This window comes from Schistocerca americana, chromosome 10 (assembly GCF_021461395.2).
Source record: "Schistocerca americana isolate TAMUIC-IGC-003095 chromosome 10, iqSchAmer2.1, whole genome shotgun sequence".
Lineage (NCBI taxonomy): Eukaryota > Metazoa > Arthropoda > Insecta > Orthoptera > Acrididae > Schistocerca > Schistocerca americana.
This window is the reverse complement of record NC_060128.1, coordinates 103,983,624-104,001,489: the sequence shown is the minus strand read 5'-3', so window position 1 is coordinate 104,001,489 and position 17,866 is coordinate 103,983,624. Positions and strand designations below refer to the sequence as shown.

Sequence of the window (17,866 nt, the reverse complement as noted above, 5' to 3'; positions counted from 1 at the left end):
AACATTAGAAACAGTGAGTGAATATTGTTTGGTAGGCATCTGCTGAAAGTTATATCTATAATTTTATTCTGCAATTTCTTGATAACTTTGAAAACTGAGTTGGCCAGTAATGTGACAGGTTGCCCCTTTGGCCTCATCCTTAAATTCGAGTGGGTCAGAAAGTTGTCAGGAGTCTGACTTATGAAGTTCTATTTGTCAGGTTTCATCTGGTTACTTTTACATTCATTTTGAATATTGTACATTTTTGTCTATCATATGGTGTGTTGAAGGATGTTTTAGAGATTTAGGATTAATTGTTGTCTAATTGGATTGTCATTTTGTACTTTTATATTATGGAGTTGGGCCTATAAGAGCATCTTGTAGCCGGCAGAGAATAGGGAGATTTCTATGTAGGTGTATCTGGTTTTCCTCTCTTTTGCTTCAAGTAGGTAAACTAATGTAGATATCCTTTCTGTGGTGATTACTGCAGACTTCTTTCATGTGGTGGCTTTATCAGAATATCAGATGTTTTTCACTATTCCTGAAGAATTTTCTCTAGTTTTATCTATTTCCATATTTCACCAATTACTCAGTTGTTTTGTGGCACCTTTGTGTTTATTTTAACTTCTGTCAGTATGAGTGATGCCATTTCCAAATTTGATCTTTCTGAAAGGCAAGTGGATGAAAAATCATTGAGCTATTACTTGGTTTTCATTCTTTCCAGCATCTTTCTCTTTTTTGGTGCATTTATAATGTTTGAGACGTGTGGTGTGTGGAGTTTTTGTGAAGTCTTTAGAGTCATATTCTAATAATTCTGAAGAAGCTATTTCATCTTAAACTTATTTACACTTTATATTTGTTATGCCAGTGTATTACTTCTACTGTAAACAGATGCTTGTTTTAACCTGTAACTCTCATTTTTCTCTGCGACATTTATGATTTCTTTGTGATTCAGTACTCTGATTATCTCAAGATCAATCTGAAATTCTGCTCAACAATGTTAGTTGGGGATTACTTGTCCTGTCCCCTTTCCCCGCCATTTTCCCTCTTGTTCTGATAAATGTCAATGACAGTTTTGGAGGAAAAAACCTTTGTTGCTTACTCCTAAACTTAGTTCGCAGCTCATGGTCCAGTGGCTAGCGTTGCTGCCTCTGCATCACCGGGTCCCGGGTTCAATTCCCGGCAAGGATGGGGATTTTCTCTGCCTGGGAACTGGGTGTTTGTGTTGTCCTCATCATTTCATCATCATTTGTGACAGTGGCTAGACTGGACAGTGTAAAAAAAAATTTGACTCTGTAAAAATTGGGACTTTGTATGGTCACTGATGACTGCGCAGTTGAGCGCCCCACAAACCAATCATCAGTAATCCTAAACTGGGTATAAGTGTAAATGCCTGTGTTTCAGATTAGGCAGGTAGACTATTATGAATTTCAAATAACTGTAATCAGTCACATTTCTTCATTCCACTACATGTTTTTGAGGATAATGTCACAATTATCAGTGGATTCATTTAAATTAATAAGACAGATATTTCGTGTGTACATGTTTTGTGAACACCCTGTGTCACTGTCGTTTGGTGCTCACAGGCTGGTTTTTGACTCTTATTACCTTTCTGTATTTGTTCTGGGTATAACCCCAACTTTCTATATTTATTGCTTTGCTAATACATTCTTTGAAGTTGCCCAGCAATATTTCCTTTTGGTGACTAGTAGTATGTTACTTCTAAAAGTATGTTACTTCTAAAAGTGCTTCCAATGTCATATGCTTTTTCTGATGTTTTTCCCATGTCGGTGTTATCAGATTATTCATACTGATTACTTCATGTACTTTAGTGCAGCATTGTAAGTGGGCATGGTTGGCAGTCCTTTATAGATTTTGTAATTTCCTGTCTCAAAGTGGTGTTTACGTCGTTGGTATATTTCTTGTAACAATAGAATTTGAGTTTCCCATTTCTCTCACATTTATTAGTGTTGTTGGTGCAGATTTAGGTTGTGTTGAGTTCGCAAATTCCAATGAAACTTCCTTCAAAGTGATCTGGGAAACAGAAATTCATGCCGCTGAGTTAGCAGAAATATGTGCAAAGCATCTTTACTTGTACAGTGGTGCTTACCTGTCAATTGTCTGTTCACTTTCCTCAAATTTCTATTTTTTCGAAGGAGATGCTCTGTTCCTGTTGCTGTAATAATCCAAACGGGAAAACACTTGTTACAGCCTCTACAGTTTCAAAAATGAAATTTAGTATGCTGCTAGTAAACCTTTCAGGATGTGAGGTCATGGTCCAAGAAACTCTTCTGTTCCTGACGTTTCGTCCCGGACTGCGCTGGACATCCTCAGAAGCACTCCTCCGCCGAGTCTTGCCGACTAATCGGTTGGACATCCGAGTGTGACATAAATACTGTGTGAAAGTGGTTGTGTCAAAGTAACACGTGATGGGAGCAAAGATAATCCTTGTCAGAAATAAAACTTAACTATCAATTGTCGCCTTGTCGAAGATAAAACTGTCTAGTGATTCTGCAGAGCTACTGTCCACGTCTCTCTAAGTTTCATTGGCTCCTCTTTCCTATTAAAATTATCCTAATGCTTATAAATTGCAATGGCTTCTGTACATAGTCGTGGATGATAATTTGACGTTGTAGATAAAATTTCTGTTTCAGAAAACTTCTTTTTGTGGTGTCCTGACTGAAGAGCATGCTCTGATACAGTTGATTTCTCTATTTCTCCTAGTCGGCAAAGACTTTTGTGCTCTTTTAGCCATGTATTTACCACACATACATGGAATTTTGTATACACCACATGTCAACAGAGGAGGATGTTTATCCTTCACAGATTGGAGTACTTGACTGATTTTCTTTGTTGGTCTAAAGACCGGTCAGATATCATGTTTCTGTAAAATCTTATCGATCTGATCCATTACTCTGACGAGGATTATCTCTGCTCATCACGTTACTTTGACCACGCCCCCTTTCCTACAGAATTTGTCACTCTTGGGCATCTGACCGGTCAGTCGGCAAGACTCAGCGGAGGAGATCCTGTGAGGATGTCCAGCGCAGTCCTGGATGAAATGTCAGGAACAGAAGATTTTCTTGGACCACGACCTCACATCTCGAAAGGTTTACCGCAGCTGTGACATCCGACTGAAAGCCTTCAAATTTTGTTTGTTTTTTAAAAGTGAAAGATTTTTCTCTGTTAAGATGTTTGTCAAATTTTTTGTGTGGGTTAAATGTTGCGTGGTTGTCTTATTGAAAAAAGAAATATACATCAGTTTATTCTTATTTGTGAATTGTGATTGCTTGATTACAGATTACTCAGGAAGCAGGTGAAATCATGATAACATTTCCATACGGATACCATGCAGGTTTCAACCATGGTTTTAACTGTGCAGAGTCAACAAATTTTGCCACTCCCCGTTGGGTGGAATATGGAAAGAGGGCATCTCAGTGTCATTGCAGGTATGTAGATTCAGTACTGTGGAGCCTTTCATTTAATGCCAAGTGCAACAGTTCTGCAAGGCAGCAGCAGATTATTATTATTCGTATGGCATGCACATTTAGTACATTTATAATATGCAGTGGATGTCACTGCATAAAACAAAAGTAAATAGACTGAATATTAATATATAGGTTTGTAATCCATCCCACCCCTGTGACATTGGCATTCATAAAATCATTCCACATGTGATTACCGTATTTACTCGAATCTAAGCTGCACCTGAAAAATGATACCCGAAAGCAAGGAAAAAGAACTTTCCCGAATCTAAGCCGCACCTGAAATTTGAGACTCGAAATTCAAGGGGGGGAGAGAGAAGTTTTAGATCGCACCTCCAAATCCAAACAAAGTTGGTCCATTGTAACATGGGACACAATTGGGTCGAATGGATGAAGATACAGCTACAGTAGTTTGGTCCGAGTCGTAAGCTTAACATTTAAGCTTTACCAAGTAGCCATTGCTATGTGTCAGGCACTCCGTCCGTATTTATACGGGTACCCTTCCTTTTTCACGTGCTTCGTCTGGTTTGAATCGGTTGCTTATTTTGCTTTGATCTGATAAGTGCCGTTCATTTTGTTATAGGTGTTTACGTCACTCTAAGCTGAAAATGCATTATTGTACTGTGTCGTGCATTGTTTGTTGCATTGTGCTAATGAGTGTTTACGACCTGTCGCCGCTCGCGACATGGCTTGCTTTTTTTTTTGTGCGCGCTACCGCCACTTACAATAAAAAAAGAGAGGAATTGTGTCATAAGCGAAACAATGGCAAAAGACTGCTTTTAGTTGTTACTTACATTGCTGCTTTCTTTGATAATGATCAACAAGAACCATACAATATACTGCATATGATAGATGATGTTCTGAATGAGAGTTTAGCGAAAATGTTTCTCCGTTTGAAAATCTTTGCAGACACCTTATTAGTACATTACATTCTGCACAGAAATTAGTCATCTTAGATTTAAAAATCTAGTCAGTTGCCGTGCTTCATTTCTGACTGTATTATCACTATTCAGCATAAGAATAATACGAATATAAACATATGATATGTATATTCTAGCGCGTTTGCTGTTGTCTCACTCTAGTTTTGTAGTTTATTATGCAGATAGGATTTAAATGAGATAGCAGCAAACATGAAAGAATACATGGCATAATGTTTACATTCTACTACCTTTTCTTTTAATTTATTTACTGACGCAGAGGTTTTGGCGCCAGTATTTATCTTTGTGCCTGCAAAGCATGCCTGTGTAGTGCTACATATATTTGACGGCAGAAGTTAGTTGTGGCGTCACCTAGCAACATTTTTCAGAACTTCTGTTTACTCTGCACTCGATTCTAAGCCGCAGGCGGTTTTCTGGATTACAAAAACCGGAAAAAAAGTGCGGCTTATATTCAAGTAAATACAGTATTGCATTGTCGGACACGCTCCTCTCTCTCATGTCCGATAGATTGTTTGTGCGCCACAGTCACAACTTGCAGACTCCACAATACCCTATTTATACAGTGAATCAGAGCACCGGCCATACACAATGCGGACTCTCTTTAATTTGACCCACAGTTTCCCCGTTGAGTTAGACACCCACAGTATAACAGTTACATTTCTCGAACCTTTTATTTCTTGGTCATTTATGATGTGTTGACACTTCTTGTTCAAAAGATCTTTTACTTTTGTGTTACTTATAGCTAGCTGTTCAGAGTATAGTAGTGACGGGTATCTTGAACGAAGCCCATTTCTTCGTTAAGACGGGTATGTTACGATGAATGAGTAGGTCCTTATTCTCTTGTATATTGCGGTAATCTCTAAACAGGGTCTTAGTTTATGAATCTGTGGTTAGTAGATATTGCTTAGCAGGGGAAGCCAGCAAATAGGAGTTGGTCTGATTTTACCAGTAATTGTATGTATTATGCTGTTGAGCTGTGCGTCGACGAGGCTGGTATGATGGCTATTACACCACGCCAAAGCATTATACTCTGCGAAACATGAATTAAGGGCCACCAAGTCCTCTGTTAGTGTACCCTCTGACCAACCAACAAGAAGCTAGAGCAATATCATTTGAACAACAGAATTTGGTTGAAGATGCTTTTGGAAGGTCATAAATATAAAAGCTGAACAGGAGAAATTTTTGAAAACTGAGCCCAGTGGTGGGCCATTATTTAGTTTCCTTATTGAGCTTCTATTTTCACCCACGCAAATCTGAAAATATTGATTACTTACTGTGTTATTAATAAGAGATGCTGTTGTTCGGCAATTAATTATTTTCGGGAATTTGCTGGAGTAAAAAACCTTATTGACAACACAGCAAGTAAACTCTGGGTACTATGTCCAAAAGGTGGGCCACCACATTATGACAGCTATAGTAACTGGTGACTGGATGGTGTACGTGTACACTACACAGTGTATAGCTGGCAGTGTGTGCTTTGTGATTTGAAACCTGAAGATGATAACTAGTTATTCGAGGTAAAAGTCTTCTATGGTATTAGGCCAAATCACATTAAATTTCTTCTAAATGACAGACATTTGGCTCCTCTGCTATGATCTACTGGTGTTCAGTCAGATGAGCAATATCAAGGACCAGTGTTGCATTCACCTGTATAGGTGCTGACGCTGAAGAATGGCATAAAATTATTCCTGCTACTATTGGCCCACCACTATTGGATAGAAAGCTGTTATTTTACTTTTCATTTCCAGAGTTCCTGACCGCATCAGAAGAATTCTGCAGACACATGGTACACAGACCACATTTCTCAGTCAGATCAGAACACTTTTTGTGCTGCAAAATGGATACACCCAATTATCTTAAAACTGCAAGCATCCATAAAGTGATCAGTGGCTGTGGCGGTGTGCAAGAGTGTCATGCAGAAAGTAATACCCTACATTTCTTTTCTCAGCCAACGACAATGTTACAAATGTGAAACTTCAGGTTTGCATTACTTAAAGTTTCTGGAGTTTGCACTAAAATTTTCTGTTTCCTCCAGACAGATAGCGTAATTGCAGCATTGTTTCAAAATGGCATACGTAAATGACATATGTTACAAGCAGTGTCATCGTCATTGAATTTCTCACTGCGGAGAAAGAAACTGTTGGGAACATTCACAACCTGTTGTGTGCATTTTACAGAGCATCTGCAGTACATACACATATGGTTAGTCATTGGGCAAAGAGGGTGAGGCCATAATGAGAATGCAGTTTGGCATAGCTCAGATATTTGCAGCATTCAGGGAGACCATCAGCAGCTGTCAGATCTGAAAAGATGCAGCTCACTAATGTGCTCGTTTGTGATGCCAAAAGGGAGGCAGCACCATTAATTCTGAAGCATGTGTGAACACATTAACCAAACTAGAGAAGTGCTTCCACTGATTGTGATGCCATAATGACCCACCAATTCTTTGATGCTAGGTGATAATGCTCGGCCTCACCCAAGTTTCAGAAATACGGAACACATCACTAAACAGTGCTGGACAGTGGTACCCTGTCCACCCTACAGGCCAGACATAGCTCCCACAAACTTTCACTTGTTTGGGCCATTAAACAATGTGGAAGACATTTTGAGAAGAAATGGCTTTGTGACCAGAACAAGGAATGGTATTGATGGGGCATATATGCCTTTATGTCTCGCTGGAGGCAGGCCGTAGAACAGAAATATTATCTGGAAAAATAGGAAGTTCAGAAGAAACATCATTCTTTCTCGTGTTCGGTAAATAATTGTAAGAAAAAAATGTAGTGCATTACTTTCTGGGTGACCCTCGTATATTATTGAAATGGAAAGCACCGTAAAAGAATGTGTGAAGGAACACAATTGCAACATGTGATTTCAATGAAGGGCGAAATCTGACAGTGTTCAGCTAACTGTAAACACCAGAAGATCCTGAAGACGACACCAGCAGAAGGGCCGAAACTTCGACAGTGTAGAACAAATTGAACATGGTGCAGCCAACATCGTAGATGATTTTACCTTCAGTGACAACAGCCATGAAAATCTTGAGACTTGTATATTAACTTGTTGAAATGAAAGTGGAAACGGAAAATTTAGCTTAGCAATAAGAATGTAAATTTGTGTATGAGTTACATTGCCAAATGTCCCACAATGTCTGGTGTTGGTCTCTCTGTCTGTCTGTCTGTGTCTGTGTGTGTGTGTGTGTGTGTGTGTGTGTGTGTGTGTGTGTACATATTGTAATTCAGATTTTACCTTTAAGGGAGGACATGGTGAAAATCAGTATGGACACATTTGTGAAGCGTCTCCAGCCAGACCGCTACCTCCTTTGGCTGCAGGGGAAAGACGTGGGTCCCCACCCCGAGGATCCCTCGCGAAACTACGCTGCACCTCCACCCACGCAGCGTGAAGTTCTTGCAAACAAAAAGTGAGTACGGTGGTTTGCTTCGCTTGTGAATTATGTCTTGCGTGCACGCTTTCTTGTCTCACGAGTAGTAACTGCTTTTAGGAAAGTCTCTTACATAGTTACAAAAGAGTCGGGTGAAATCGTTTGCATTAATCATTTCGTTTGATCAGTTTTGATGTCTATGCATATTCTGTCTTTGCACGTGTGGATGCGTAATTGTATTTGTAGCACTGTTCAGTAACACTTCTTTTGTTTACTTTGTTTGGTTCATTTTGAGCACTCCCACATTTGCCTTTAACACACAGCCTTTGGAAATTTGTATAGAATCTAATTTCCACATTTGGTGACTCATCATTTCCATTAGTGGGCATCCAAAATTATACAAAGTCTTAGGCTGAATTTGGTTAATATGTGTCATTGATAAAGATTAGATTTAAGTTATTTTGAGTTGGGGCCTCTAGAGATTGTGTAATATGAAAATGTAGGAGCACGTTAACATTATAACTAGTCACATTATAGTTTCTTAACATGATAGACATGTTTCCAGACTTCGTACTTCGTCATCTGGAAAGTGTAGTTACAACAGAGGGATTGGTACAATTTTTCTTGAGTCGCAATGTTTATTGCAAAAATGACACAATTATGAGACAATTGCTGGCCAGTGTAACCTTCAGGAGATGACAGTACTAATACTGCTAGTAGACAGATACACTCATGCTCATAAATTAAGGATAATTGTAGAATAGCAGAAGGTGGTGCCACACAACATGGCACTACACAAAACTCGCACTAATAGCATAGGCACATAGGGAACACACACACGAAACAGATCTGTAAGTCCACAATATTGGTGATAAGTTGAGACAACCGTCCTGAAACACGTGTGCTACAAAATGCCACTTTTTCGTGCGCATGTACCCCGACACCAATATTGGATATGATCACTATGTGCACACACACACAGGCCCCACAACGGGTTGGCATACTCTGGATCAGGCGGTCGAGTAGCTGCTGGCATATAGCCTCCCATTCTTGCACCAGTGCCTGTCGGAGCTCCTGAAGTGTCGTAGGAGTTTGAAGATGTGCAGCAATATGTTGACTTAGAGCATCCCAGACGAGCTCAATGGGGTTTATGTCTGAAGAACAGGCAGGCCACTCCATTCACCTGATACATTCTGTATCAAGGTACTCCTCTACGGTGGCAGCTCGGTGGGGCCGTGTGTTACCATCCATCAGGAGGAAGGTGGGGCCGACTGCATCCCTGAAAACACGGACATACTGGTGCAAAATGACGTCCCGATACACCTGACCTGTTACAGTTCCTCTGTGAAAGACATGCAGGAGTGTAGGTGCACCAATAATTATCCCACCCCACGCCATCAAACCATGACCTCCATACAGGTCCCTTTCAAGGACATTAAGGGGTTGGTGTCTGGTCCCTGGTTCACACCAGATGAAAACCCGGCGAGAATCACTGGTCAGACTATATTGGTCTCGTCCGTGAACATAACCTGGGACCACTGTTACAATGACCATGTACTGTATTCTTGACACCAGGCTTTAAGGGTTCTCCTGTGACCAGGTGTCAGTGGAATGGACCTTGCAGGCCTCCGGGCAAATAAACCGTGTCTGTTCAGTCGTCTGTAGACTGTGTGCCTGGAGAACTGTTCCAGTGGCTGCGGTAAGGTTCTGAACAAGGCTACTTGCAGTACTCCGTGGTCACCTGCAGGCACTGATGGTGAGATATCAGTCTTCTTGTGGTGTTGTACACAGTGGATGTCGCGTACTGTAGCGCCTGGACACATTTCATGTCTGCTAGAATCGTTGCCACAATCGTGAGATCACACTTTGTGGCACACGGAGGACCCGTGCTATGACCTGCGGTGTTTGACGAGCCTCCAGTCACCCTAGTATTGTACCCTTCATAACATCATCATTTTCAACACACAGTCACCATTAGAACGTCAGAAAACTCTGCACACTTACTCACTGCACCGTACTCTTGACATGCACCAACACACCTCTGCGTATGTGGACTGCTGCCAGCGCCACCTTGCGATGACTGCAGGTCAAATGCACTGCATGGTCATACACTGAGGTGATTTAAACCCACAAACTGCCCACCAGAGCATGTATAAAAGTACATGAAACTATTTTAGTTTTCATTGGGAACAGTTCCATCCTTTTATCAGCATTTGGTGGGTGGCGTGGGGCGAGGGGAGGATGGATGGGTTGATGGAAATAAAATAAAAAGGGTCGATCATAGGACACAAAGATGAAGGGAAGACACCAATATGTGGAACTCTGAATTCCTTATGGGTGGTAATACATAAAAAGCCTACCTCTGTCACCACATTTCTCTTCTTTATTTGCTTTAACACATTTCCTCGTTTCAGCTCGGTTTACTGAAGTTTTTTTCGTACGGTATATTGTCCCAGTCAACTTTCATCATTGAACATTAGACCCAAAACTTTGCCTGCTAGTTTATTATTTATTTCCCCAATCCACTTCATGAGCTCTGTTTTTATTTACTTATATTTCCATAATATTGCAACTGTTTGGGTTGCAAGTCTCTCAAGTTTCATCCAATTCACATAACCATAAAATTTTAATCTACGTTTTCTAATGTCATTGTGAATGTCTGCAAACTGTTTGATCTCATGGCTGCTGTTTAGGCTGAATGATGGATTTTTTTGTATGATCTTTTGTTCTTTTTTTCAATGTTTTTGAATCTGCTGTGTTTTGTGTTATAGTATTGCTAGCTTTTAGTAAGTGTGAAGCCGTTATCATTAAAACTTTTGCAGTGTGTGTGTCATTTTACCTTAAAGTTCCTGGTTTTTTTCCCTGAGTCAGTCCTGTCAGTCTGCAATGCGATAGACTTCTGAAATGTTAATCTAACTGCCACTCTATTATTCATTTTTAACTTACTGAGAGGTGTTGGATAATAGACTGCTTTTACAGAAGCTTTGAAAAGTGAAACCTGATGGTGTAATATTTAGGGCTATGGTGTTGGTTTCCTTTACATGCAATTACTACTTCGTGGCTGATGTTAATATAATGTGCAAGGCATACATACGTACATGCATACATAATGTGATTAGTGTGGTTTTCATAATGATGTAATTCAGTGTTTGATTACTGCATGACTAACTTTGCCTTTTGTGGTGTAGTGGTTCTTGGTCAACATCAGCATATTTTCCTTATAACTTTGCTGTGGCAATCAGTGTATTAACAAACCAGTAATGTATTGAGATCTCAAGTTTATTTGCAGTACAACATTTTGTTCTGTAGAATGGTAATTTGTAATGAAGAAATTTGATTGTGACATTAGTTTCATTGTGGGGAATAATTTCTGACAGAACCTGTACCGTACTGTCAAACACTCATCCAATGTGTTAGCAGTGGTGCATCTTCATTGTGTATCTAACAGGTCCACTGCCTCCACCCCCCTCTCTCCTCCATCAGCTTCAGACTTCCACATAACTCACTTTATAAATGTTTACTACAGATTTTTATTATGAAAGTCTTGAGAAAAAATGCGTGAGGCACTGGTATTTAAGTCAGCACAGTTAATTGAATGCTGTTACAATGAGTAAGCAACCTAAATTAATGTAAGGGCATTAAAGTCTTCAGTGGGTGCTGCCAGAAATATTTTTACAGTTCAGAACAGCAGTAGGTATCCAGCAAAAGTTAAGTATTCATTCCTTGTACATTACCGACATTCGTACTTAGGTTGACATACGGGAGATGTATGGGTTTCAAGTAAAAAAATTTTTAAACTTCATGTGTGTTTATTGACAAATCAAAGCTCATTGTTTGCCATTTGTTGCGGGCCAGACTTAAACTTGTGAAAAATAATGTTGTCGAGTTGACGCCTTATCATTTCGAATGCACAGCTGAAGTCTCTTCTCCAAACCCAATGTCTTTGCAGGGGTGGCAGCAGTTTGTTGAATGATAACTTATTTCAGCTGGTCCAAATTTCCTGACTCTTGAGGTACCCATCCCACCACCACCACCACCACCACCACCACCACACAACAACAACAACAAAAAGTCGCACATTAATAAGTCTGAAGACCTGGGAGACCAAGGGACATTGTCAAACCAAGAGGTGATCGATATGTCCAGGAAAAATGGCTTTGTGGTGTGTGATATAGTTCCATTATGCTGGAACCGAACATCTTTTAAAGGTATTCTTTGTCTTCTCAATTCTGGTCTCAAGAATGTTTCAAGCATATGACTGTCTCGAGTGACTGTGGTCCCATTTTGTTCAAAAACTGCTGTCCAATAATGTCAATAATGCCAATACTGCCAAGACCACACATGACTGACTTTTTCAGAGTGTAAAGGATGCTGATGAGTAAGGTGTGGTTGCCCAGGAGCCCAGTAATGTAGGTTTTGTTTATTGACAGTCCTGTTTAAATGAAAATGAGCTTCATTGCTCATCAGTAAAATCACGTTATCACTCAATAACTTGCGTACTGTATGTGAAATCTTCACATACAGCAAAATCAGAGTTGGCTTAAGTTGTTTAACAATAAGAAGTTTGTACAGACGGAAGTTTGATGTACGCATAATTCGTCTAACTGATCACAGTTGATTTTTAGCTCACTAGTGACTCTAGCTGACCATTCTGGGCTTCTAACTATCGCTTCCCTTACCCTTGCAACATTTTCTAGTGTCATTACATTGGGTCTCAGGCCTGTATGCTTCTTGTCTGTCATGTTCCCAGCTGATCTGATGTGTTCACCCATCTGAGGATTGAGTCAACTCAGAACAACTCAATGTCAGCCAGGATTTAATTGCGCACAAAATATTTGCTGCGTAACTGTATCAGACTCGCCACTTTTGATGAAACTGTCACAGATAAACAACTGATGTTGCAAGTCCCACTGCTCCACTGTTACTGAAATGCTGTCTTGTGTGAAGGAAAACTACTCCTGTCACTATGTGCTCAGTATTATACTGTTCAAAACTGTCGTGTCACCTTGTGCTTTGGTGACTAGTAGGAAACTTGTCGAAACATTGGGACACCGCATTGCCACGACTCTACTGATGACCCGACAAAATTTTATCAGTTAAATTTGCCGAGAAATCCTACATTCTCGTATATAACAAATAGTGTGAGGTAAAGGCTTTTCTAACATTTTGTCAACAAAAAGTATATTACAGGTTGTAACTATTCTTAGGATTTCTCAATACACTTTTGCCTTTTCTCAAACACTTCCTTCTTCCATATGAAAATTCCCTTCTCAGGACTGTTAACTGAAGTCATGTTTGAATATTTACTGAATTCATCTCTCTGCTTTTTGTTTCTGAAATTTTTGTCCTGAATGTGCAATACTTAACCCTACTGGTCCCATTACACTTCTCTTTTGCACTTGTTCCCTTCAGAGATATCAGAAATACTGTCCTTTCATAGTGAGACTTCATTTTTCAAAGATCTTTTGGATGCTTGTTTCATTTCCCTTACTTTCATATTTCAGTTAACTTTATCAGTCTCTGTTATATATTGCAAGCATTCTTTTAAATGTCATTAGTACTAGAAATACAGGGTGTATATAAAGTCGGGGAATACTTTCAGGTATTTATTGCACAAGAACTAAAGATGTCATACATATTGCATTTTGAAGAGAAACTCTGAAAGTTTTTACAGACATTTGATATGCGAACCATGAGTGACCTGGCAGACGTCAATACGGTAATCAAATTCTTGCCAGACCCATCCCAGCAACGCATTGCCTACTGCCGCTCCTCCCCCCCCCCCCCCCCACCCCCACCCCCCCCCCCTCCTCTGTTGAACAGTCTTCCCCCAAACACGTCACAAACTTTTTATTACCTGAGGTTTCCTATGAGGCTGTAACTGCACGAATAAGTGGACTACGCTAGTCAGTATAGACTTATTGTTTTGTGTCAACATGTCCAAACGTCAACACCTGACCTACTGCCCAGAGGAAAATAAGTATTAGTGTCTTGCTCATGCCTATACTGATGTAATGTTGTCCATTACACCATCCTTGGTCACCGGTAGAAGTATCTGCACTGTTACACCCTGTATTTCCAGCAGCTGCATGAGAAATAACTTTTCATGGCTTGTGTGGTTGTAGTTCTGTTTCAGTTGGTTAGTTGTTTGTGTACAAAGATATTTATTTATTTTTATTTTTTACGAAAATAGAAGTAAATTAAATTTATAATGTCTATTTGTTGTATTAATATTTTTAAACTTCACATGCATTATTATAAACTCATACAGAATCTTGTAACCCAGTTATATTTCATTCAGGCCTTGCTAAAGTAATGTTTGTTAACAAGAAACAGAGCTTTGATGAAAGTCCAAGGTGGATTTTAATACATATGAGGCTAGATCACTGCTTACCCAAGATTTCTGCAGCAGTGAATGGACATGTAGAAAAGACACAAGTTTTCTTAGATGTGTTGGCGGCATTTAAATGCTCTGCGATGCATGAGCCACACCGGCTGGGGTACCGACCGATCTACTCTCTTACGGCTCTACCAGGTGTTAATCCAGTCTCGTCTGGATTATGGGAGCCTGGCTTATGATCCAGCATCCCCTTCGGCGTTGCGGGTGCTGGACCCAATCCTTCACAGCGGGATACGCCTTGTAACTGGTGCTTTCCGGACCAGCCCTGTGAACAGCTTACTTGTGGAGGCAGGTGTCCCTCCACTGCAGTTGCGGCGCCAACGTTTACTGGCCGCTTATGCTGCCCGTGTTTTTAGCTTGCCCGGGCATCCAAATTATCGTTTTCTGTTCCCGCAATCGGTCGTCCATCTGCCAGAACGTTGGCCCCAGTCAGGTTGTACGATTGGGGCCCGCGTCAAAGAGCTTCTCTCCGGGCTTGGAGTTTTCCCTGTTCCACCTCCTTTCCGGCCCCCTTTGCGAACACCCCCATGGTGTGTTCCTCGCTCTTGCCTTCGGCTCGAATTGGCACAGGGCCCAAAGGACAGTCCCTCCAGAGGCCTTCCGCTGCCACTTTTATTCCATCCTAGCCACGTATCAGGGCTCTGTTGTTGTATACACTGACGGTTCTATGGTTGCTGGTCGGGTCGGTTATGCTCTAACACTAGGGGACCATTACGAACAAAGATTCCTGCCAGCTGGCTGCAGCGTTTTCAATGCTGAGCTGATCGCCATCTTTCGTGCCCTAGAGTATATCCGCTCCTGCTGAGGTGAGTCCTTCGTTATCTGTAGCGACTCCCTGAGCAGTTTACGAGCTATCGACCAGTGTTTCCCTCGCTCTCGTCTGGTGATGGCTGTCCAGGAGTCCCTCCGTGCCCTTGCCCGTTGCGACCGCTCTGTGGTCTTTGTGTGGACCCCAGGCCACACTGGGATACGCGGCAATGAACATGTGGACCGCCTGGCCAGACAGGCCGCCAGTGAACCAACTCTGGACATTGGCCACCCAGAGACTGATTTGCGAGCTGTCTTACGCCGCGCAGTTCTCTCGCTTTGGGACACTGAATGGAGCAATCTGCCCACGCCAAACAAACTCCGTCCTGTCAAGGTGACCACGGGTGTGTGATGGTCATCCATGCGAGCCAATCGCAGAAATTCAGTTGTCCTTTGTCGGCTCCGCATTGGCCACACCCGGCCGACACACAGGACCCTCCTCTGTCGTTGCGGGGCGGCTTTGACAGTGGCCCACATTTTGTTGGCCTGTCCCCTTTTAGCTGTGGTCAGGCAGACATCTGCGCTGCCTGGTACGCTCCCTGCCCTTTTAGCTGATGACTCTGTCATGGCAGGGCTAGTTTTGCGTTTTATTCGGGCAGGGGTTTTTATCATTTAATTTGAGTGTTTGTTTTTTTTTTGTGTTGATTCTGGCCTTTGGCCTACGATTTTAAACTGAGTTTTTAATGTGTCTCTCGGTGGTTGGCTTTTTTTTTTTTTTTTTTTTTTTTTTTTTTTTTTTTTTTTTTTTTTTTTTTTTTTTTTTTTTTAAATGGTCGGCCAACCACCGTCACACTATGTGATTTTAATTCGTTTTGTCTGGTCTTTGTCTAAGTTTCTCCCGTTCTGTGTCATCTGTCATCTATTCTGTTGAACGTTTTTTATTCTCTGTGGGTGTTTTTAGTATTTGGAAAAGGGACCAATGACTGTAGCAGTCTGGTCCGTTTAATCCCCCAACCAACCAAAAGACACAAATTTTCTTAGGTTTGGTGTATGATTTGCTTCATATTTACAGTGAAGACAGCAGGAGTTGAGATGTGTAATGTGGGATAATATTTTTAGGTGGACAAAAAACTATTTACTTTGTTATAGTTAAATCATTTTAATGGTCAAAAAATGTTTTATTTTTCTTCATGATTGCTATTTCAGTTGATGTGTGTTCATAGACGCTGAAGCAGCTTTACAAAACCCATGTTACACCAGTTCGCTTTTGGAAGTGTTCAGCCTCATCTTTTATCTTGTCGAAGCAGAACTGCTGCCCAGACGAATGTTCCTTCAACTTAGGGAACAGGTGACAGCCTTCGGAGCCACATCTAGGTAGTGGATGGGTGCTGACATTCCAGCCCAAGTTCTGCAGGAGGCAGACAGCCTGATTGCCCATGTGTGGATAGGCATTGTCATGGTGATTGCTTACACTCTTGCTAAACATTCCTCTTCTGCAGTTCTGAATTACCCTTATGAGTTTTTTTGGTGTTGCACCATATTTATCAGTGCTTATTGTTGTCCCAGCAGGCAGACCAACAGTACCCCTCCCTTTACTTGCATACTGTGTTTGTTTGAATTTTTACAACTTGGCCAAAGAGCAATGCTGCCACTCGCAGGACTTGTTTTGACACAGGTGTAAAGTGGAATGCCCAGGTTTAATCACTCGTGACAATTGAGCCCAAGAAGTTGTCCTTTTCATCTGCATAACATTGAAGAAATATGTGGGAAGAATCAACTCATTGTTGTTCATGGTTTTGTCAGCATTTGCGGTACCCATTATGTGCACATCATCCAATACTGTAGCTTTTCCATTAAAATCCAGTGGATGTTGCTTTCCGAAACATCAGGAACCATGTTACATAAATCATCCAGAGATATCCTGCAGTCTTTACACACAATTTTCTCAATATTTAAGACTGTCTAGTTGGAAATTGACGGCCTACTGCTCCTTCCCTTGTTGTGACTTACAGTATGACACCACTTGCAAACGCTTTTGACATCCGAGCACGACTGTCCATACGCATCAGTCAACTAGCGATTAATAGCTCTGTGAACTTCGCACTTGACTGTAGTGTTAAACAGGAAGTCAATTTTGACTGGCTGCCTGGTCAAGACAGACCGTACAAGCAAAGTGTATGTATGCCTGCTTGGGAGTGCAAAACCACAAGTTACAGCAGTGCGACCAACAGCCACACTAACAATATCTCTTCAGAGATGTTACTTGTGGTATTGCCCTTGTAAAAAGGAAGAAGAAATTTTTTTGCAAATGTTACTTCATTTTTAAGTGGTGGTTACCAAGAAATGTGAAACAGTAAGTCATTCTTCTCCATTTGAAAGTTTACTTCTTGTGTTGGAGTATTGTTTTAAGATTTCTAGGGTTTGAAACATGAGTATGAAGGATTTAGATTTCAATTTGCCATGTGGAAGTGTAATCAAAAGAGCCTCTCATGTCAGTTAACTCTGTGAGACTGTGCGAAATGCACGTGCACAATTGCCTTGTAAATACTGTTGGTCGAGGACAGAGGCCAGAAATTTGCTCTCACAGTATTTTGTGCCACAGCAATGCCGACATGCCGCAGAACGTGCTCATGAACATTCCGAGGGCGAAGACCCACCACCGCAAGAAGGTGTCTCCCGGCAGCGTTACAGAGTTGCCTTCCGACCTAGAAGACTTGGACGGTCTCGAATATCCACACGACTTACCTTCAGAGGTAATCAGGATAGCGGAGGAGATACGCAATGAAGAAATCGACTTAATGGATGAGAAGACATTTGAGGTCATGCAGGATGTGTGGCTGAAAGCTGGAGAGATGGGTGAGTACTCAGGTCATACTGTTTTTTCTTCTTCATGTTTCGTGTAATATGAATTTTTGATTTGTGATAAAACTTGAGAGTG

The 17,866-nt window shown here is 41.1% G+C and overlaps 1 protein-coding gene across 6 annotated transcripts in view; it reads left to right on the top strand.

Annotated features, from left to right (window-relative positions):
* LOC124552514 (lysine-specific demethylase 4C-like) overlaps window positions 1-17,866 on the top strand; it is a 362,897-nt gene that overhangs the window by 33,508 nt on the left and 311,523 nt on the right. For 5 of the 6 annotated variants that reach the window (XM_047126804.1, XM_047126806.1, XM_047126808.1 and 2 more), the window contains exons 7-9: window positions 3,280-3,428; window positions 7,656-7,820; window positions 17,516-17,784. In XM_047126804.1, coding sequence (XP_046982760.1) covers window positions 3,280-3,428; window positions 7,656-7,820; window positions 17,516-17,784 — 583 coding nt within the window. The remainder of the gene's footprint in view (window positions 1-3,279; window positions 3,429-7,655; window positions 7,821-17,515; window positions 17,785-17,866) is intronic. The other variant, XM_047126805.1, reaches the window with a different exon arrangement.